General features: G+C 37.2%; 2 protein-coding genes and 1 pseudogene across 2 annotated transcripts; 2 read left to right on the forward strand and 1 right to left on the reverse strand.

Moving 5' to 3' along the window:
- Positions 1-62: 62 nt before the first annotated feature.
- LOC145230590 (uncharacterized) lies at positions 63-816 on the reverse strand (annotated as a pseudogene).
- A 1,998-nt stretch (positions 817-2,814) lies between these two features.
- LOC145229758 (uncharacterized) lies at positions 2,815-13,694 on the forward strand. Its single transcript, XM_080095085.1, has 2 exons — positions 2,815-5,239; positions 9,348-13,694. Exons 1-2 carry the CDS (start codon positions 2,889-2,891, stop codon positions 12,757-12,759), a joined length of 5,763 nt encoding a protein of 1,920 aa, XP_079951211.1. The 5' UTR covers positions 2,815-2,888; the 3' UTR covers positions 12,760-13,694.
- Positions 13,695-14,791: 1,097 nt separating this feature from the next.
- Positions 14,792-18,230, forward strand: LOC145228844 (uncharacterized). The gene has a single exon (XM_080094050.1). The coding sequence runs from the start codon at positions 15,180-15,182 to the stop codon at positions 17,412-17,414; it is 2,235 nt and encodes a 744-aa protein (XP_079950176.1). The 5' UTR covers positions 14,792-15,179; the 3' UTR covers positions 17,415-18,230.
- The last annotated feature ends 4,280 nt before the right edge of the window (positions 18,231-22,510 follow it).

Genomic DNA, 22,510 nt, shown 5'->3' on the forward strand with positions numbered 1-22,510 from the left:
AGTAACGCTAGTAACAGTTAACAAGCAAAGTTTAATTATATTTTCGGTTAATAACACTGTAAGCAAACCACGGGAGGTGAGCCTTTTCGGCGAGTTACTACTTAGACGACTTTTTTACACATCAACATCGCACTGGTGTGAATCTCAGACAAATTCAAGTCAGGTTTGCATTCCGTCATTGGGTCAATATATTCCGAATACTTGATCTCCTTAATCACTGAAAATCCTGCCTCGATTAAAATTTTCTGGGCATAAACGCTCACGGCCGAACTTACGATATAATCACATCCATTTTCACGAGCAAATGATTCAAACAAATCGTAAATTTTAAATTTCTTCCACAATCTTTGTCCATGATATGCAGGATGGCCTGTATCCAGACATGAAACCATAACTTTGTTGGTTCCAAGCTCGGAGAAAATATCACTTTCGAGTAAATGTATAAATCTTATTCTTGTTTTATGTCCAGGACAATCCTCTCCTACGATAACTGGATACTCGTAAGGTTTTGCTTTCTCTTGAATTTGTGCCATGTTAAGACGAATTAATCTTCCATTGCTGTCAAACACACCGAGTGAAACTTGATCTGAAAAAAACGTTTTTACTCACGCAGTGGTAAACAAGGTGTTGAAACGAACAATAACTTTGAAGGTTTGTGTTAAAATACATCGGGAATGTAAAAACCCTCGATAAACTCGACAATTTCGGGTAGGTCTTCTTCTGTAAGTTTTCTGCAGGTAAAGTTTTCAGTAGACGCCATCTTAGTCTCCTTGTTTTTACTGTTTGTAGCAACAAAGCAGACCTGTGTGGCAGAGCTTAAAACTGTCAGTGCATATTATTTTATTGATTATAATATCTTATAAAAAACATGTTTTTTCAAATCAACGTCATAGATTAATAATGGTAATAAACCGAGCATTATTACCGCTTGTGCGATTCTGTTAATTGCCAAACTGCCAATTGCGATTTGATTAAGCACTCTATCATTAAAATGATCGATTGGTAAAATGCGCGAGTTAAAGGAAAACCTTTGAATAGTCTGCTGACCTATTTTCTGTTACATTGCAGTGAAAATTCGGTTTTATCGCCACTACGAGGTACAAACAATTAAGCACGCTTGCTTTAAAAAATTACCAACTTTAGTGGTTTCAGTTTTTGCCGTTTTAAGTTCAAGTCGTTTGACGTCAGCCGACCTTGAAGGTTGTTTGGATAAGCTGATACAGTTTCAACCACTAGATGTGGTATAGGTTTACAAACAGAGGCTCTTTATCGAAGCTCAAATTGGCTAAGTTAAATTCCACAACTTTTTCGTTGAGAACCATTAAAATGTGCTTTTATGCCAATTTAACAAGAATAATTATTGAAACGTTTATAGCAGAATGTATTTTCTACCTGTAAGTGCACAGTTTAGTGGTGAAAATAACGGCCCAAATAGCCTATACGTAAAAAGCGACATGCTTTATTGTTCAAACGTTTCGGCAAATGCTCATGCCATCATCAGTAACATGAAGGCCATATCAGTTATACCCGTTTACATTGACTTGAGTCACATAAAAGATTGACAAAAAGGTTAAAGCATGTCGCTTTTTACGTCAATTTTGGCCGTTATTTTCACTATTAACTTGTGAATAGAACCGTAAATAGTGTTCCTAAGTACACAGGCTGTAACATTACTGAAAGTCGAAAAGTGCTCTTGTTCTTTTGTGGTGTGTTGCACAAACTGTGACTTAAACCTTAAGACGTTGGGAGCACTTACAACCATTTTAACCCCCTGTTAAGGCTGGATGCTTTTACACGAAAACGTAAAAATGGATGACAATAGAAATAGAAAACAGGAAGTTGCGAAAAATCTTCACGTTGTGACGTAAGACAACGTTTGTTATACGTCACTTCCTGTTCCCTCGGTTTTCAAGCAGAAAGCGTATAAGTTACTTGTTCTAAACTTCTTGATGTTGAATATGCGACACTTGTTTCCTAATTTTTGTATGAAAAGGATAGTATAAAACGCGTTACAATGTTCCAGGGTGAAAAGAAAGTTTAAACGAAACAAAAACCAGTTGCTAACATGAAAATTCAGCATTACTGCTAAAGTAAAGCAAACCATTTTGCCTAAAGACTTTTACCTATAGGGCAAAATTTTTTCAGCAACAAATTGCGTCTAAAAATCATTCTTCCTCCTTTCTCTGACTGTTCCGTCACACATTTGCCCTGAAAACAAATGTGTCGCATACGGGAAAGCACCAGTTTGTCATTACGTCATTAAGAAAAAATGCGAAGAAAAATGGTGGAGGCGTTTTGTTTGTCAGTCGCCTGAAAATATGTCGGCAAACTTATTAGCTTTGAAGCCTTTTAACAGCTGGCATGGTTCATATGTACTATCTGTTATCATTCTATTAAATTTAGTTGTTACTTTTGAAAGTTTATTTGACAAAAATTGTGTTTAATGGACACGATTTGATTTAGTGTATTTTGTGGTTTATTTTTGAACGAAAAAGGTTAAGCAGTTTAGTTTGTTTTAATAATACAGGAAAGCGTTGTAGTGCAAGGATTTGATCTGTTGTGAGTTCAGTAAAACAAAATGTATAAAATATGAACATTTTTAACAGTTAGAAATTTTACACTAAAAATTGTTTGTGTACAATTCTATTCTATAGAATAAAATTGTTTTGCAAGTTAGAGAGATGGCTCTTAAAAAAAGAGTCCTTTTTCTGGGACAAATGTGAAGGCAGCCAGTCTAAAACTAGTAAAGTTGGAACTACCAAATAGCTTTGTGCATTATTATTTAAATATGTGAATCCTAACAATTATTTTTTATTTAAATTATTTCAATCATCAGCTGCAGAAAGTTGTGTGTCAATAGTTCTGTGATAAACCAAAGTAGAGTAAACATGACTATGTTTTGGGTCTTTCTGGCATCGTCCTTTGTTTTTGTGAATGGAATGTCCAAATGTATCTCAAACTGCTCAACTGTTTCCCACCATACACTGAAGAACACCCTACACACTATTCCATGTTCCATTCAAAGCAATGAATGTGCAGCGTTTTCTGAAGTGGCAATACCTGCAAGCAAACCAGTCTCTAAAAATCCAGGGCAAGGCTGGTATCTCTTTTCTGATGGCGAATTTGACAAAATAGCTCTCAACTTTTCGTGGGAACGAGAACATGAAGCCTCAATTGCATCACTGCAAGGATACTACTTTTCAGTGATTGAAACGGATAGCACAAACTTCCCATATCCGAATCTTGAGAAGTACTACTGTTTTGATATTAAACTTCAATTCAACTTGCATATATTTGCCAAGTACTACTATGACTGCTATGGTACTGCACCTTCAGAAGAGATTCGACCTGGAAAGAAGTTTATTGTTTATGTAGGAAGTCTTCCACAACCTGGACCACGTTTAGAACAAAATTACTACAAACGAACCATTAAAATTCCTGGTTGTGACGACCCACGCTTAAGCAGAGTAAAAGATTGCGTTGAGAGAAATTCTATGAAACTTAAAGCCACAGAATATTTTTGTGAGAACAGAACAGCCGTCATTGACTACAATCTCCCAAAAACTTTCGGAAGCAGCGCTACACTAATACTGTGTTATGCTGAAACTTACAGAAAATCTTTCACTTGGTGTGAAACTGAATCTTTTATTGACCACCTTCCAATGTCCAATAGCAACTACACGTTGGTTGTGCCTGACAAATTTAACATTACGAAAAATATTTCAATGTCAATTCACAGTGACCGAGATCTTCGACAGGTGGCTTACATGAAGTTTGTATGCAGTAAACCAACCGAAGAGCCAGCTGCTTCAGGTCTAAATAGCGATATTTTGATTGTCATTGTTGTGTGTGTTCTCCTTGCACTTATTTTTATGGTAGTGGCCTTTGTCCTTGCGAAACGGAAAAGTGTTAAAAAGCTATGCCAAAGTCGCAGGAATCACCAAATGCCTGAACCACCTGAGAAGTTCGAGCCAAATATAACAAATGAAACAATTGTCACGTCCAAAGTGATCAAAAACACTCGGACAGTTTGCATTACATTTGTGGGGGACAACGAGATGCACAAAGAAGTTTTACTGGCTTTTGCTTCTTTTCTACAAAACGATCTGGGCTTTAAGGTGATTTTTGAGTTGTGGGATCAAGATAACATTTATAAAGATGCTTCAACCTGGATTGCAAACACATTAAGAGATTCGGATAAAGTTATTGTGGTCTGGTCACCAAAGGCCTGCGAAAAATGGAACAAATTTTCTGAAGGCGAGAACACCGACCAACAAGATTTGTTCACACCGATACTGAAACAGGTTCAGAAGGATCTAGTTTTTAACAAGAACCAAGGAAAGTATTTCTTTGCCTTTTTTGAATACTGCTCTGAAGCTGATATTCCTGAGAAGTTTCGTGATATTATCTACCGACATTTTAGACTGATGAACCAGTTCAAAGAGCTGTATTTCCGTTTGCTTGATATTGAAATGTTTCAACCAGGGTCATATGAAAAACAAGATCGGGTCGAACTCCAGCACTACTTTGAACAGATTAACAAGTTTGGATTGCCTTTAAAGAACAGGATTGAAAACATGTGCAACTTTGTGAAGAAAAACCCGAATTGGTATAAAAGTGAGGAGCAGTATGAAGAGCATGAGGAAGTGTGTCCTCTCCAGTCTGAATGTGAGGAGACTTTCATGGTGAACAAGCTGAATATCGCTCCCCCGCCTCCACTGATGGAACCTACTCAGGATAAAGATCCCAACGAGGAAGTGAAAATAGCTACAAAGATGCACAGAGCGGAAATAAGTCAAATGTCTGAGAGTGTAAACACCAGAAAACCTGTAGAAAACATGGAAAGTTATGTTGCTACTGACAACGGGGAGCCCACGGTACCAAACCCACAACTTCAACAACTTCTGCCAAAAAAACAAGCAAAGCAAGCAAGTGAACCTCTTCGTTTGAAAATAGCATCAAGAATACCTTGTGAAAATGCTGTAGATGTGTCGCAAAATGAATATCCTGTTCTTGTGCGCTTGAACACCGCAAAACCGGATGCAAACTCACCTCAGGACAGTGGGATTTGTACACTAAGCCCACAACCGGACTCGTTGACGAGTAATTGCTCGATCCACGCGTCTTCATTTCATTTTGATGATGACGAGGATGACATAGTAAGAATGGGTGAATCGGCAAATTCACCAGAACTCGCCCCAATTGATTTAGTTGGGGATCCATGGAAGTCATTAGCTTCGTTTAATGTCTAACTCATAACATGGATGGCAGTAAACTGCACACAAACGTGACGTTAGCCTTCCATGTTCCAAGTATTGCAATGTCATATAGACCATAATGTTCCACTACATCACAAACTGGCAAAGTTCCAAATATTTACAAGTGCCTCTTTTCATCCACACTTAGATTATTTTTCTTTACTTTGTGTTCTATTTTTCATGTGTTTACCTACTTTATTGTTCTGGCCAAAACCTTTTTCAATGTGGAAAGGGGTTGCCTACTGTTTTACTATCAAGAGATCATATAGCAGTGCTTGAATGCCTTAATTTTCTGCCATTGCGTGTATTTGCCATTTACTACGTCAAATGTTAAGAATTTCAAACTTCAATTTGTTGTTCATACATGAACACTCCTTTCTAGACATAGCCTTGGGCAGAAGAAAACTTGGTATTTGGAGTTCTTATAACCATTGCAAGCTTTTATGGTGGTCAAACTATGATAGCCATTTCAATGAACCAATATGGGGTTATGAAACTGGATGAATTTAAACCACTTCCTTCTTTGATTAGTTGCCAGCATTTAAAGCAGTTTCATATGTTGCCTACACATTATTATTGCCAAGTTATGTGTTTCTGCTGTATGTATGTGGATAGCTTTGTATATCAACTGCAAACATTTACTTGTACATGGGATGTTTCTTCATGGGCAATTTCAAAATATGCTGACCACAATTGCTCCTCAATTCATTTTATTGTTTGTTTATGGACAGGCGTTCCTGAAGTGAGGCCCACACACAGGATTCCGCCCACTAAGTCATTTAATTCATCCTGCCAGGCCTTTTGGAAAAATACAAAAACCCGTTTGCAAAGAAAATGCCAAAACAAAATCATACCCTTTGACTCAATTAAACCATGACTCCTTGTAACAAACCTGATTGTTTCTTATTTTTAGCAATAAACTTTCCCATCTGATCCCTAGTCATGCAAAAATACCTTTGGAGACCCTCAGCTTTTTACAATGTTACCTGTTTTTGCCAACAGCGGTACATGAAAAATGTAATCTGTGTTTATCTTCACTGCTAAGTTATTCTTCAGTGGGCCATGGGTCAAATTAGTAAAAAGGGGACTTCTTGTACACAAGGCATATAAACCCAGATCAAACTTTAACAAACAGTGCGAAAACAACTGATTAAAACATTTCAAGGTCCCTTATGTTTTTCTTGTAAAAAAATTGTCATTAAATTCTGTTCTAGGACAATCAAATGCACTTTAGAATACTTTTAGCAGATTGTTTTGTGTAAAATATGTGCTTTTTCCCATATACTGCACACACCAACGCAGTATGTGCCTCTTTAAGTTTAAATGCTGCAACAAGCCAATTAAGTAGCCTGTGTGTTAATTGATGAATGCTTTGTTACCGCACAACGAGCTTTGATCTTTAAATTGTCATTAACATGAATAAAATCGTGTGCATTTTGTTCCGAATTTACCACAGTCATTGGTTTGGGGCCAAAGAACCGATTAGTATGCCTTGTGTTGCGACCTGCTTCAGGTTTTTAAGCTCTTATTTTATAGGTAAAGGGTTTGTTTTGTACCAGTAATGATATTAAGATCAGCATTTAAACAATAGGCTCGGAACTAGCGCTCCAACTCGTGGACCGTAATTTGCTGCATTAAATTTAGGGTGAAGGCGTTACGGCGCACTTTCACACTATTGTATATGCAGCTATTTAGATAGCATATTATATATTCATCTCATGGGTTAAGAGTTTATTGTTCCAGTTATAAATAGGGTCAGCATTTGAACAATAGGCTCGGAACTAACCTCATTTTTATCGCATTGTATTTAGGGTAAAGGCGTTATGGTGTACTTTCGCACCATTGTGTGGGCAAGAATAATGATGGCTACTATTTGCGGGAAAGATACTGTAACAAACACTAAATGGCATTGTATGCGCTGATACCATGAACAATACGATAGATGTGTTAAAAATAATGTACACTGGTGTATTTATATTTGAACGTTTTTTTTTTAATTCCACAAACAGGTTTTTCCTTCCAAACACAAAACTGATTGCTGTTTCGTGTTTTAAGGAAAGTAGGTCGACAGTCACGCGTTTCTGGAGAAGTTTTCGCGTTGCTGCTTTCCTTAATGCATCACTGCTATCCAGTTATTTGCGCAATTCTTCTCCAGTTTCGAATCAGTTTCTGTCGAATGAGATTTCCTTTAACCAACGCAAGCTATTGTTTATATATCCACAAGCGGCTATAAAACGCCTTGACAGGGTAAAGCAGGAAATTACACAATTACAATTTGACATTTCTTTAAACCCACAGACCAATTAAAGTTATTTGTGTGGCAGACATTAGATGCAGAAATATTAAAGCGCAAAAAAAGCTTAGTGCTTTATAAAAATAACATATTACAAAACATTTGCTGCTATAAATTGACCCGCCATTGATAAATGATTCAATAAATTTTTACACGTCTAATTAAACTGGTACAACAAATTTCAAATGGCGGTTTAAGATAATACAAAGTGTTACGAAATGGAAGTTTCATATGGTAGATATGCTGAACACGCATCCATAAAGTTTTTGAGCATATTTTTGAGTTTTGTGCACCACACATACACTCACAAATTGGCTTCGTGAATCAGCACTATAGCGTTGGGCAGCTCGATGCCTATAAATAGGAAATTGGAACGCATATATGAGTCTGAAGGCTGTATTGAAGCCGTAAGTATAATGGCTGAGACCAAGGATATGCTTTGTTACCCAATTTGCCATGGTCGAAATATTTTGCAAGGTTTCTGTTGTAAACGGGACTTGACCCCAAACGAGTTCACTTCCTGCTACGCCTTCCAACCCCAGTTGTTTATGACGTTTCCTTCTTTCCAAGTTGTTTCTAGGAGCGATCTCTGCATCACATGGAAACTTGTTTGTCGGAACTACGAAACTCTAGACGTCTTATGACCCTTGCACATCGTATTTTCGCAAAGGCAAATAAGGTCCCAAGATTCAATCTAGGGGCGGCCCAGCGAAACTTTGTTTAAATCCGCCGAACGCGATTTCATCATTTCAATCACATCACTCACGAATCTAACGCGGTTATTGTCGAATCGTTGCAATTAAACATGCTACGCTCGTCACGTTTTTGAGTCGTTGCCAGGAAACAGGCAGTGACGTAGCGATAAAATGACGTCGGTGATTTTCACAAGCCAAATTTATTTAGTTTTCTTTCCGGGGTGGCAAGTTCCGCCATCGCAAATCATCTGTTGTAAAATTACCGAGTAAAACCACAACTATTTTACAGCCATCCAAAATTAATGTCACAGTTCTGTTACGTAAAGGAATGCGTCTAATGTCTTTCATGTCAATGTAATGGTTCTCGTTTGTTTAATTAACTGAAAACAGTATATTTCATAACAAATTTTTCACAATGTTTATCACTGTTTGGTTTAAAGTTCGTTACAATGTAAAAGACAAATCGCGCGAGAGCTGATTTGCCATTAGCTTAACGATTTATTTCTGTTAATTTCTTCCAAAACATTTTTAAAAAACTAATGATATCATTTTGTTGGTGAAATTACAAGAGCGTGACGATAACCAACCAACCATGAATCGGGAATTTCCCTCTTTGACGTAAAATTTCTCCGAACATTTTGAGTTTCGAAAACAGTTTCGTTTCCTTCCTGTTAACTGTTTTTTATTGTACAGTTTAACGAATATAATGTTTTTTTGAAAAAATAATTATGTTTTTGCTATAAAATAATATTTAATGATATTTTTAGGAACGGCTAGTTTAAAAGTATCATATTTAACCGTTTAAATAGATAGGGTCAGCTACTTGCAATGGCCACTAGTGGCTCCAGCTGATCCATTTTTGTTTGCGTCGTTGCTATTTCAATGCACATAACTGATTACTTACTGCGCGTGAACGAAATAAATGAATTGAGTTGGGCTAAAAACTCAAAATAACGGATAAATTATAAACTGCAACTGTAAGCAGTATTTTAAAAAATGTTGTTTGTTTAAGATGATTTTTTTGTAACTATTAATTTTGTAGATGAATAGTAACATTTGTGTTTTTACTTTCAAAATGTTAATTTTAAATGTTTTTAGATGATCTGGTTACAGTGCAATGTTTTCTTTAATTTTTTGTTGTTTCCTGATATCATTGTTTAATTCATGTCATCCACAAAGCTGTGAATGTCCCAACAATTGTTCAACAACATCTACTAATTTATCGGGAAAAACTAACCACTCTATCAGTTGTTCAATTGTTAATGATTCCAGACAATGTGGAAACTTCACAAATATCCAAGTCTCACCCCCACTGGATCTTACTGTTTCTGGTTACGTCGAAGAGATTAATTCAGTCCGTTATGCTGCACTTAAAATCACCTGGAAACCACCACAAGATGTCACTATCACCAACTTAAAAGCCTTTCAGATAAGTTTAAACTGTGTGAAAGGTCAATGTACCGGCTCCAAAAATGTGTTTTATTGCATAAACAACCCACTCAGTTTCAACAAGCATGCCCGTGCGTCCTTTAACTACGACTGCATGTGTTATCGAGTACATCCCGGGGATGTTATTGAAGTTATTGTGGCCAGTCTACCCCACATGGCTGACACACATGCCTACAACATCAGCAAGGAATACACGATTGATTGTAACAAACTGCAAAATGGAGAAGCATCTGAATGTCTTAAAGTGAATGTAAAATCATGGTGTGTTGATAATGAAGTCAAAGTAGAAGTGAAATATCATGTGCCGGGCTTTTTTACTGATCGACAACTAGTTGTTCGTGGCGTCATCAAGGATAGTCAGGTATTGGAGGCGTATAAAAAATATACAATTCAAGATGTTGATGGGAAGTTTCCTGTTTATATTAATCAAACAAAGTTGGATATTAGCAAAGACATTGAATTTGAATTGTCCGGAATTTACAAAATGCGAACACAAAGAGATGTTGCGGTGTTGAATATTTCATCTTGTTCAGTGCCTCTGGTTGTCAATGAACCAAAATTATTGACTCCTATTCTTGCACCTGTGCTGGTCATTGTGTTCTTTGTGATAGTTTCTACTATTGTGGCTTACTTCATCATCAGAAAAACATGTTTTCCGAAGTTTTTGAAGTTGTGCTGCCCCGCATGGTTCGTCAAACGTCTAAATCCCTCACAATTTTCTGCAAACCGGGAAGACGCAAACCAGGTGACCATGCGTGATGATGTAGGTTTTAAGGGGGGTGTGGATGAACTATCTGGTCCCCTTAAAGTTTTAGTCACGTTTGTTGAAGATCACCCAAAACATAAAGATATTGTTCTCAAGTTTGCTGCTTACCTACATCATGACCTTGGCTTCGAAGTTATTTTAGAGCTTTGGCAGCAAGATGAAATTTACCAAGATTGTGCATCATGGATTGAAAAGGCAATTGACCAATCAGATAAGTGGATTGTTATTTGGTCACCAGGAGCCAGAAAAAGGTGGGATGAATTTGCCACATCGGACTGCCACAAGCAAGACTTATTTACACCGCTGCTGAAAAAAGCTAAAAAGGATTTGTTTTACGACAAAAACAAAGACCGGTATTTTTTCACTTATTTTGATTATTGCTCCAGTTCGGACATTCCCAAGGTTTTCTGTGACTTAACATTTTGTAGATTCAAACTCATGCAAGACTTTAAAGAGCTTTACTTTGGATTATATGGACAACCATTGTATCAGCCTGGCGTTAAATCTGTGGAGAAAAAAGTTGAGTTTTCAACTTATGCAAAACCTGATGTCACCAAGTACGGGCTGGGATTGAAACAAGCGGTATCGGAAATGTCAAAAATTGCAAAGGAAAATCATGAATGGTATTTGTACAAGCCCTCACCAGTGTTAGCACCGAAAAACACGGAGCACGAACCTATAAGTATAAGTGATGATTTCGTTTGTGTCAATCACATGGATATCATTCCTCCATCTTCGCCGATCCTTGATGCAGGAGAATTCAAATATAAATCTCAAAGTTGTAATCCACTTAAGGTGCAAGAAAACACTTCAAGGGATGTTAAACCAGATAAGAATTACGACGACTTTGGTGAAAGTTTAGAAATCAGCGGTTTCATAAGTGAAGAAGATTTTGCACTGCAGAAAATCGAAGAAGCTACTCAACCCAAACTGGAGCAGTGTTTAAGCGAGGTTTCACCAAATAAAGAAATAAAGTCGGAAAACAAAAACGTCCCCACATTCTCCAACCCGAGATTCCAACAACCTAATATTGGTGACATTCAAGACAGTGTGGCAACTGAGGAGTCGTTTAGGAGTATTGAAGTTAGTTGTTTATCTGACACAGATGGCAATTTTACCCAAAATTTAACTAATATGCCAGGAAATGTTCTTCATTACATCCCAGCTGTAACCCATGACAACAGAGCAAGGCAAATGTCAAGAGACACAAAGTTTAGGCAACAAAATGGTAAAACTGTTTGTGAACACATTGATACTGAGGAGTCATTCAAGAGCATTGAAATCAGTGGTTTGTCTGACATGAATTCTGCTTCGGCGAGACAGGTTCCAGCTCAAAAATCTGTTCACTTTTCCGACACAAGAACTCAGCAACATACAGAACATGAGGTTGTGGACTCGTTAGATGATGTGAATTTGGAGATGAGTTGCCTTTCTACTGTCCCTACTGATTTAAGAGATAATCAGATGCGACAACAGATGCCATTCACACATCCTGGCAGAAAACTGAATGATCAACAAGCAAGTGCTCATACAAGTGAAGTTTCTGATTCCTTTCGGAGCATTGAAATCAGTTGTCTATCAGATGGTAGTAAATCCTTTCCACAGAAAAAACCTGTACAGACAAACCACCTTTTTCCAAATCCCAATCCAGCTTCTAAAAACCAACAACTTCAAGTTCATAGCGTGGCAGATTCTAATGAAGATTTAAATGACTCCATCCAAACCATAGAAATCAGTAAAGATTTTATATCTCAAAGTTTCAACCAAGGGGCATCTCCTAGTTCAGAAATTGGTCCCAGCATCGAAATAAGTCAATATTCTGGTGATTTTGGACCTGACAGTTTCACAGCAAATCACCCAGCAAGTAAAACTATAGAAAAGTTTGAAACTACAAACCAAGGTGTGGATTTAAATAAACATGTACAGTGGGGTAAATGTGATTCGTTTCAAAGTGTTGAAATTAGTCAGGAATATTCAGAGTCACTTTCAGTTCAAATGCTACCATCATTACATGATGCTGATCAAAAAGCTCCACAACACCCACGGACTTTACCATCAACATCCCAACCTCTGGATACAAATGCAAGGAACAAAGAAACAGAAAATTTGCAACCTAGAAGGGGCTTCAATTTTTCTTTCGACCCCTCAATTAATGCTGATTCATTTCACTTCCGCAGCGACACAAGTGATTTTAACCAATATGTTGCCAGCGAGGAAGTTCAACCAAAAGTCATCATCGCCCCGATTGATATGGAGAATGATCCTTGGAAATCTTTGGCTTCATTAAACAAATTTTAGGTTTATATAAGCTATTGCTGTCGGGCATACTATAGCAAGTTTATAGAGCTTTTCTGGCAAATGTATTTTTATTCCGATGTTTCGTCCTCCAATACAGGTCGCCTTCATCAGGGTAAATAACACTGAATGCGACTAGTACAGTGCACGATAAAATACTTGCCAGAAGAGCTCTATAAACTTGAAATTTTGTTTGTAAAAATTTTAAATTTTTTTATGTCATTTTACAATTCTATTTAGATTCATGAAATTGGGTCCTTTGAACTTTTAGTCAAATGATAAAAAGCAAGTTTAAAACATACAAATGCCACTGTACTTCTGTGTGCTCTGTAATATGCTGCTGTGCTTGTGTTTTTATTTACCAACTTTTTGTCTTTTACACACATAACTTCCAACAGTTTTTATCCTCATGTTTTAAATACTTTTTAGGTTTTTGTACAAAGATGTTTGTATTTTCTCTTGTACTCATTGTGTTTTACAAGTGGCTGTATTACCTTAAGCCTTAAGGTAAATCAAATTGGATTTTAAGTCTAATTTTAGTTTCAGCATGTAATGTTTCATGTGTTTTGCCACCAAGACTTTTTAGTAAAGTGTTATGAAGTGAAAAAATATTACTGTGAGCATTCAAATTGCCAATGTGAGATTTTTGCCATTATGAAATTTGTTTGTGTTTTAACATTACAATCATTGCAACTGCCAAAATTGTGAGTGTTCCAGCAAATATACAGTGTCCATTTTTGTGATATTTTGTTGTACGACATGAAATTGCCAAATGTGAAGCAGTATGTTTTGTTCTGTGGCCATTCTTTGTTTTTCCATCATTTTTGTCACGCTTTAACTTTTTTTATGTGCACTAATTAATGTAAATAGGTAATAAATTTCTGCACGAAATTTTCGTATGGTTGCAAATAAATATGTGACAATTTTTAATCAAATTTGACAGATTAGTATCTCGTAAGTATAGCCCACCAAAAAGACATAAATGAATAACTGGGATCAGCCCTGAACATGCGCGCCAGCAGAAATTTTCCAAGGGGGGTAAAATTTTTACAAATTTGCAGGGATAGGTTACTATATCAAGTAATTATGTACACATCCTTTGTTTAGACATTCACTTTGACTATATCAATTTCCCTTTTTTAAAAGCATTATCGTTTTCAGTCATCACGTTGGAGAAAAATGTTGTAATTTTGCGGTACTTTGAATTTTCGGGAGGGGGGGGTGCAAGTGCCCCCTCTTGCCCCTACGTGCCGGCGCCCATGGCCCTGAAACGTCGATGCAGACCAGCGATCACGGCACAGATTTTCTAGCCTACGCCTTGCCATATGATGAATGCTTGGTGACTGGCAGATTCGATGTAAGGCCTTCAATGGACCTGGTGCACTACAATGATTAAGAGCCCACAAAAAAGACTACAGTAACGAAGGTAAGGAAGCACAAAACACATCTTTCCCGCAAAACAACGTTGACAGTAAAAGTTTTGGTTTCTTCTAACGAAGGTTAAAGACGGGAAGGCAGAAGTTTTCGGGTATGTCCGTAAATCAGTGATTCTTAAACTGTGTGCTGTAAAATATTAAATTTAGAAAATCCAAACTTTTCTGGTATTTAGGACTTGATGACGAAATACGGGCGTACATGAGGTTTCAAAGTTCTTTTACCAAAACTAAGTTGAATTATTACGGTAACTTCTGTGTGTTTGACCTGCAAAGTGTACCACCGAAAAGATAATTTAGTTTGTTATAGCGCCGTATGCTTAAACGTTTGACAGCCACTGTAATAAATACGCAGTATGGCTTTTGAACGCTCTGTTTTGCTTTCGTGCAATGACGTAACGGGAAAACACCTGGTGTACGTAACTAGGGGATTTCCCGAAACTGTAAAAGCTGTTTCGGCCAAAAAAAACAAACAAATTGCATTTGTGTTGAACTTGAAACAAAAACATACATATTAAAGGGTTGAAAAACACGCTTAGGTCTAAAAAGTTTAAAGTAGTGCTGTTTAAATGGGTACGAAAGTGTACATACTTGTAGTGCCGCAGGCCGGAAAAGTGTAGATGCGTATATATATTTAGCGCAACATAATATTTCTCATCAGTTACGCACACGCAGTTGACGCAGCTGACGCAACTTAGTGGTGAAACTTGTTTCTGCTTGCGAAAGGGTTTTTGTTTAGTACTGACTACTGAGGTTTTAATCTAACGGTAGTTTTTAAATAATTATTAGAAGAATATGGTTATATGACATGTTCGTATTGGACATCGAAACGTTGGCATATTAAAATAAAAAACTGCCGGAAGAGCTGAAATTTTGTTGATACATTATGCCTGGCAGCAACAGTATGTTCATGGGTATATGACAGCTGTTTTTTATTGATGTACAGGTTTCTTAAACATAGAGTAGCAAGCTTGGTAATGTTTAGCTGTGATGTATCGTTTGTTACATTTGATTTTCCTTCTATCAACTTTGTTGTGGTGTGGACATGTAACTGGGCTGATGTGTCCGAAGGAAGGCGAATGTTTGGTCAGTTCCAGCAAAGGACCGATCAGGTGTATAACACAGGAGACCAAATGTTCAAATATAAACGACACTCTTGCTCCTAGCCCAGTGGCCAAGCCAACTAAAGTAACTGTTGAAGTTGTAAAACCTGTCGGAAGTCAATACTCCAAAATCCAGATGCAGTTTTCGTGGCAACCTTCAACTAATGCCTTGCAAACGTTTCAAGCTTTCGAGATTGACGTTCAAAGAATGGGCATATTTATTTCTCAGGACAGAAACATTATGTCCAAGTTTTATTGTTTTCCTGATGGACAGAATTTGCAAGAACTCTTTCCTTTCACTGTAACTGATTGCTATGGAAACCTAACTAATGAAGTAATCGAGGCCGGGGACGACATTGATATATTTGTACTTAGCTACCCACTACAAAAAAAGTCTACAAGTTTAGCTGATATTCATTTACATGAAAAAGTATCTATTAAAACTTGCCGCAACTTACATTCCGATGGCCACCAACTGACAGAATTTTGCAGCTTGAACCTTTTCATAATTGAATATTTCTGTGAAAATGCGACATATCATTTTGGATATCACATTCCAAGGTTGAACAATAAAACTACTAAAGCTGAACTAATTATTCAGAAAGGTGAAGAATATGAATCGAAATATCTTACTTCAGACAATCATGATTACTACTATAAGCTTCCTGAAAACCATACAGCAATCATAACTGCAGAATTAGAGGTTGAAGGGATACCTCGCTCCCGTTTGCTTAAAATTCGTCGTACAGAATGTGTTACTATCACTGAGGTTTCACCAAATCCAAAAATTGGGGTGACTCAGGGGTCCGTTATCGTCCCTATTGTTGTGGGGCTGTTTGTGGCAATTTTACTGCTGATTTTCTTAATACTTTGTATATGTCAACAACGTTTTAAAACTCCTGGCAAAAAGTTTTGTCTGTCTTGTACTAAGTCTTTAAAGCCCAACTCATCATCAGTTGAATCAGGATTAGGTGATGCTACGGTGATCAGTAATCCTAGTAACATGACTGTGTACATCGTATTTGTTGATGATCACCCAAAACACAAGGATATAATCCTTAAGTTTGCGTCGTTTCTACAGTGTGATTTAGGATTTCATGTTTTGCTTGAACTTTGGGAACAGGATGCGATCTACAAGGATTCTTTGACTTGGATGGAAAATTCTTTAAACAAATCCGATAAAATCATCGTGGTTTGGTCACCGGGGGCAAAAAGAAGATGGGAGTCTCAAAATAAAGTTGATCAAACTGACATGTTTTGTCCAGTTGTTAAGAAAATTAAAGGGGATCTTTTGATGAAAAGAAATACTGGGAAGTATTTTTGTGCCTTCTTTGACTATTGTTCAGATACAGATGTCCCTAAAGCTTTCAGCGAGCTGTCGTTTTGCAACTTTAAGCTGATGAATCAATTTGAGGATCTTTACTTCAGGTTAACGACTTTGGAGAAGTTTCAGCCGGGAAAAGTTATTCACCAAAACAAAGTCACCACTAAAAGTTGTTTTACACACCAAGAAAATAAGTTTGGCAAAGTTTTGTCTGATGCTGTAGTTGAGATGTGTGACTTTGTGCAGTCAAACCCTGATTGGTCGGAGAACAAAGAAAAACAACTGGATATTTCTATCACAGAAGCAAATAAAATTGATGATGGTCCCTCACTGGTTAACACAATAAACCTTCCTCCATTGCCATCACTTAAAGTTGAAGCCAAATCTGTTAAACATAATGAAACATCTACAGCAAACTCTCAAATCCCACCTCCACAATTAAATGAACCTGTGATTTTGGATGACAGCATTATAATGCCACTGGAAATTAGTGTGTTAACAGACAACATCAGTTTTGCGACAGAAAGTCTCCCGAGCCGCCAACCAACCGAACATGAGGAAGCCAAGATTGTGTTGAATCCAAACTCTGAAGAACAGAAGCCAGTGTCGGATAACTTCAAGGACAGTGGGATAGGAAGTCCTGAACCTAACCCATTGTTTCATGTCTCTGCGTTTTCCTTTGCTGAAAGCGATATTGCAGACAATGCAGCTGCATACAGACCTGTCTGTATTGAACCTATAGACATGAAAAACGACCCATGGAATTCACTTGCACAAATTAACAATGTCAGTGTATAGTTGTGTGTAAATTTTGATCAAATAAGTTGCAGGTAACAATTGTCAATCACTTTTTATTACACAAACCATGTTATATGTGCTAACACAAAAACCAGTGTGTTTTGTAACAGTTTTTTATCTATTGTTTAATTGTGCTGTCATTATGTACTGTATGTTCCAATTGCTGTGTTTTTGTACCATGACAAAGTTTTTTTGTAATATTTTAATAACCTGCCACCTTTTTTATTGTGATTTGTATATATTTTAAGCATTTCAAGTCTTTCTGTACTACATAATAGTTTTAGTGTTGTCAGATTTTTGCCAAGGAGATTTCCCAAGCCATATTTTCTGCGGACAAGTGCAATTATTTTTCACAGATGTTGCCAAAAGTATGAAATCACCAAAACGCTGCTTTAATTAAACCTATACGGTGTTACACATATCAGCATTTTTAAGTAGATTGACTTTTTGTAAAACTTTGTTATGATGGAGTTTTTTTGCTATGTTAATGTTTTCCAATTATTTTTGTGTTATTGTTTTTTGTGGTAGTTGCAAGCTAATGGCCTGAAGTTTTCAATTGTTTCTAATTTTACATCTCATAAATCAATGTTGCAAATTAAGTTGTTTTGTTATATTTTATAAGCCTCTAGGAACTGCCCTGTTAGGAATCACTGTATGAAAAGAATAAAACAAACTGTAGGTAATATAACAAAATCCCCCCAAATTACGTTTAAAATATAAAGTAAAAATGTGAAAGCTAATCGTAAACCAAACAAGCTTTTCATAATTAAAAGAAATTTGGCAGTAGCGGAAATTAAATTGATTTAAAGAGAGGTTTTTAAGGCGTGGGTATATTTTCGTATATTTGAGTGTTAAACTTTGATTAACCAGGACTATAGGCTATTGTGTTAAAAACAGACTTGGGGATTAATTTTAACTTCAAAACCCGCCGAATTAGAAAATAGTTCACAACAAAAATATGTGGTGCATATAACGTTGTTTCTATATTTAGTTGAGCTACAGGCCGTGCATGAATTGTGTTTTGCTCTTTATGGCAATCGGCCAAGCGAGATTAATCTTACTGGCATTGAAAACCTTCCTGTATGAAACTTTTATACAATCGCCGGCTGCTGCAACTGAGCCATGCAGGGGATTGTTCCCTTTGCTGCAAGTTGATTAATTTCCTGATAAAGAAGTTTCATTTTTCTTCCCTTAGTCGGGTTTCGTGCCAAGCTTGAAATCTGGCGTTGCCAGTTCGCCTTTTTTAATTCTTCAAGAGGTTTCTAAGATACTTTACAATCTTTTTGCCAAACAATAAGAACACATTTCACGCTTTTATACCCCTAATTCCATTTTAGAATGACACAAGTTGCTGTCGAGACGTAATTTTCTGTACAATATTTTGGCCTGTTTGTTTCTCGTTTGCCAAACAACTAGTCCAAAAAATAGTGTTTGGCATCAAAGTTGAACTAAATTCACTCGTTTTAAATCCTGTGGGTCTGCCCTTTGTTAATTTGTTACGTAGCCAAAGAACTTTGCGCTATAAAACCGTGTCCTTAATAGCGTTTCAAACGGGAATACCAACTACGCAGCATCTTATTTTAACTGCAATAGGTTATTAGATGTAAATTGTATTTTTAAAATGAGTGTATGTAAATTAAACACGCGGATTTTAAATCAACTATTTACGCCCTAAGTCAGGACTTCCCAAACTGTGTGCCGCGACCCAAATTGGGGTCGCAAAATATAATTTTGGGGTCGCGATACATCATGTGTTATTATGTCATTGCCACAGTTAATGGTATACGTGCGTACGTTTATTGGGTCATTGTCACAATAAATGATAAACGTGCGGTAATCTATTGTTCAAACATCATTCACGTTTATAGGCTATAGACTTTGTACCCAACAGGGGGTCACCTAGAAATTTCTTTTCTAAAATGGGGTCACAGAGCAAGAAAGTTTGAGAAGCCCTGCTCTAAGTTAAGGTTATGCTTCTCATACCAAAATGTGGGTCGCCGTTTAATTCAGTTGTGTCGTTCGTAAAATTAATGCACAAAGAATTTAAATTACGGAGTGCGATACTTTTTTACTTCATATCTATCTGACCTTTCTGACTTACAGATTCTTGCAGTAAGAGGTTGTGATGAAGGTCTCTGTAACACTATACGAGTTTCGAAACATATTTGTTGTGTGAAAACAAGTTGGTTAAGGGCATGAATAATTGCTTTTTCGACAGCAGTGGTTTGATGACTGAGTGTTAACAAAGCCGCAAAACCGCAAAGCCGCAAAACCGCAAAACCGCAGCATTATGGGAAACAAAGCGACTTCCCGAAACTAATAATGACAAACGAACAACACAAAAAAGGCAGTTCTCGACGAAACTGTTGTTGCATGGCACATATGAAACCGCACGTCATGGAAAAATTCATTATAGTTCCACCGTATGCTGAGTTGAGTTAACATATAGCAACACAACTGCATTAAAGCAATCACCAAGCCGGAAATAGCTGCGCAACGTTAAAACGTTATTGAGCGCAAAACAGTGAAGGGCACAATTTGTGGATTATGACTAAACACGCTGCAGCTACACCGTATTATGAAGGGTTAAGACCGTTTTTATACTTATATTACTTTGCAAAAGATCACTTGTGTTTAGGATGTCTTGAGTTGGTGGAAAATGGTTGAACGCGCTGCAGCTACACCGCTAACATTGTTTTAATTACCCCCAATGCAGTAGTTCTCAAACTGTGCGTCGCAAAGCCCTGGTGCTTCGTTTTGATTTTCTAAGGGCGTCGCAGAATAGTTCCGTTTCGTGGCTTTTTGTTGTTGTATCAATAAACACAACTTTAATAATAAGTTTTCTCATTAACTTTTATTTGCTGGTGCGTCGCAAGTCCAAAAAACTTGTCCAGGGGTGTCGCATCAAAAAAAGTTTGAGAGCCACTTCCCCAATGCTTATGCTACTTTGCGTAAGGCCGGTAGTGTTTTGGTTGGCCTGAACAGTTTTTACTTTTTGCGAGGAAGCTCAAAGAGGAAACGCAACTTTGAGAAACTTTGTATCGAATCCAAACATCGTTGTAACACCAGGAAACTGAGAACAAGGAAGCCATGCAAGTTGCCACATCGGGAAATATGGAACTGAGTCGCGGAAAAACAACAACAATTGTTTAAAACTTTTTACAGAAGCACATACGTTACTGTACAACTATATTGAGGAACTTTAGTAGTACTACAGAGTTTTTTATAAGCTGCTGTTGGGTGGACTTTTGTGCGAAATACTTGTATTAGTTGTCGATTAAACTTCCGGTATTTTGAATGGAGAAAAGGAAAACACATCCGTGCACGCACTGACTTTTTCAAAAATGCAAGATGGCGGAAGTAAAATTACTGATTGTGACGCCACTAAAGCGAAAAACGATATTTAAGAAAAACAAATTTTAATCACTCCGCTTGGTTATCACAGACTTAATCGTCTTCGATTCACCATGTACAGTCAAAATCTCGGCCGAATGGTCTGGCGCGCCTGACCCACATACAGACATAAAAAAAGCCTTGATCGGGATTCGTTAACGGAAGTGTCCTGGGCTCGAACCCCGTGAAAAAAATTTCTTAAACCCATGTTAATTATGATCAATCAATTAACTCATTATTTTAAAATACGCTGAAAAACCCTGGACATGGAATAATATATCTTTTGACTGTTTTTTATCTTGTAGATGCGTTGAGTAACTCGGAGTTTAACAAACCCAGCTATAATAGCGCCCAAAGTGACCGGTGTCATGGTTTTCGCCCGTTTAAAGCGAACTTCGGAAAAACGAGACTCTGAAAATGTAGAAACTTATGGCACTCGAGTAGTTCACAAACATGAGTTGGGTTTGTCGAGTTTGCTGAAATTGTAGCTTTCGGAAGTAATCACCAATTCGGAAACGTTGTGCTGCGTTGAAACGTTTTAAAGCGCTACAAAATGAGGCCACAATTGCTAGATTATTAAGTTGACCTGAAGCACATGGCCCATATGCAGGCATAAAAAATGGCGCTCTGAAATTGAAAACCACCAAATCGGTCGCTGTATTTTAATTTTAATGACCCTGAATCGTCGCAATTGCTTTACTTGCGAGGAAAATTCATCAACAAGAAAAGATTCACTACCAGGCGATATGTGTTATATGGGTTTAGCAAGTTTGCATATATGTCTCCTATTCTCAGATAACACGTGACAAAATAAAAATAACGTCTTGTGATTGGTCGACGGTGAGGGCGTAAACGAACCACATTTGCAAGACGAATCATACGGAACCCGCATATGAAACTGCGTCATGTGGGGAAAAATGCAAAGATTATTGGAAGTTTTACAAGTACAATATGTAAAGATGTTTTTATGAATCGACTGCACGCGATTTCCCAGTGAATAGGAAATGAAAAGGCCTCCATGTAGGGGATTTGTGTTTCGATTGTTGGTTTTGTTTTTAATTGTACGAAGGGCATCGAACATTAAACTGAAAGAAGCGATGTTGAAAAGCCCATTTAGGCCCGAAATTTTCATGGACAGGCCTATACAGTTAAGCATTAGGAAAGACCAAGACAACAAACACAATAGACAATTGGTCTCAAACTAAGCGTGTTAGGGCTGTTTGGCATTACGTCATGTCAAGCAACTGGCTACTTAGCTAGTTTCAACAAATACTGAGATAGAGTATAAAGTCAAATTAAGCTTGTTGTATTTAAGAAACGTAAGCCCGAACCCGGCCCGAAAAAACAACATTAAACGAATTCTATAAATTTCGTGGAGTTTGACTAAATACCATCCACTATTTGGCGCATGTGTTATCGAGTTATAACGCAGGAAACGGTAAACAGACCTTGATTTGGTCGCAATAACTAATATTAAAATCAGTTTTTTCCACACTCACAGTCGCCCGGAACATCTGTTGTGTACTTGTAAATTTATTTTAATTGCATTCTTTTATATTTTGAAATTCGAAGACTTTTGTGGACGCCAAATAAAACTTTAGGTCGAACGTTGTAGTAAATTGTTGGTATATCAGATTGACAAATAAACGAAAACGCATAATGGAGGTCGCCATACACTATACTACAGTACGCTAACACACATA

Source organism: Phallusia mammillata, chromosome 5, assembly GCF_965637545.1.
Source record: "Phallusia mammillata chromosome 5, kaPhaMamm4.hap1.1, whole genome shotgun sequence".
Classification (NCBI taxonomy): domain Eukaryota; kingdom Metazoa; phylum Chordata; class Ascidiacea; order Phlebobranchia; family Ascidiidae; genus Phallusia; species Phallusia mammillata.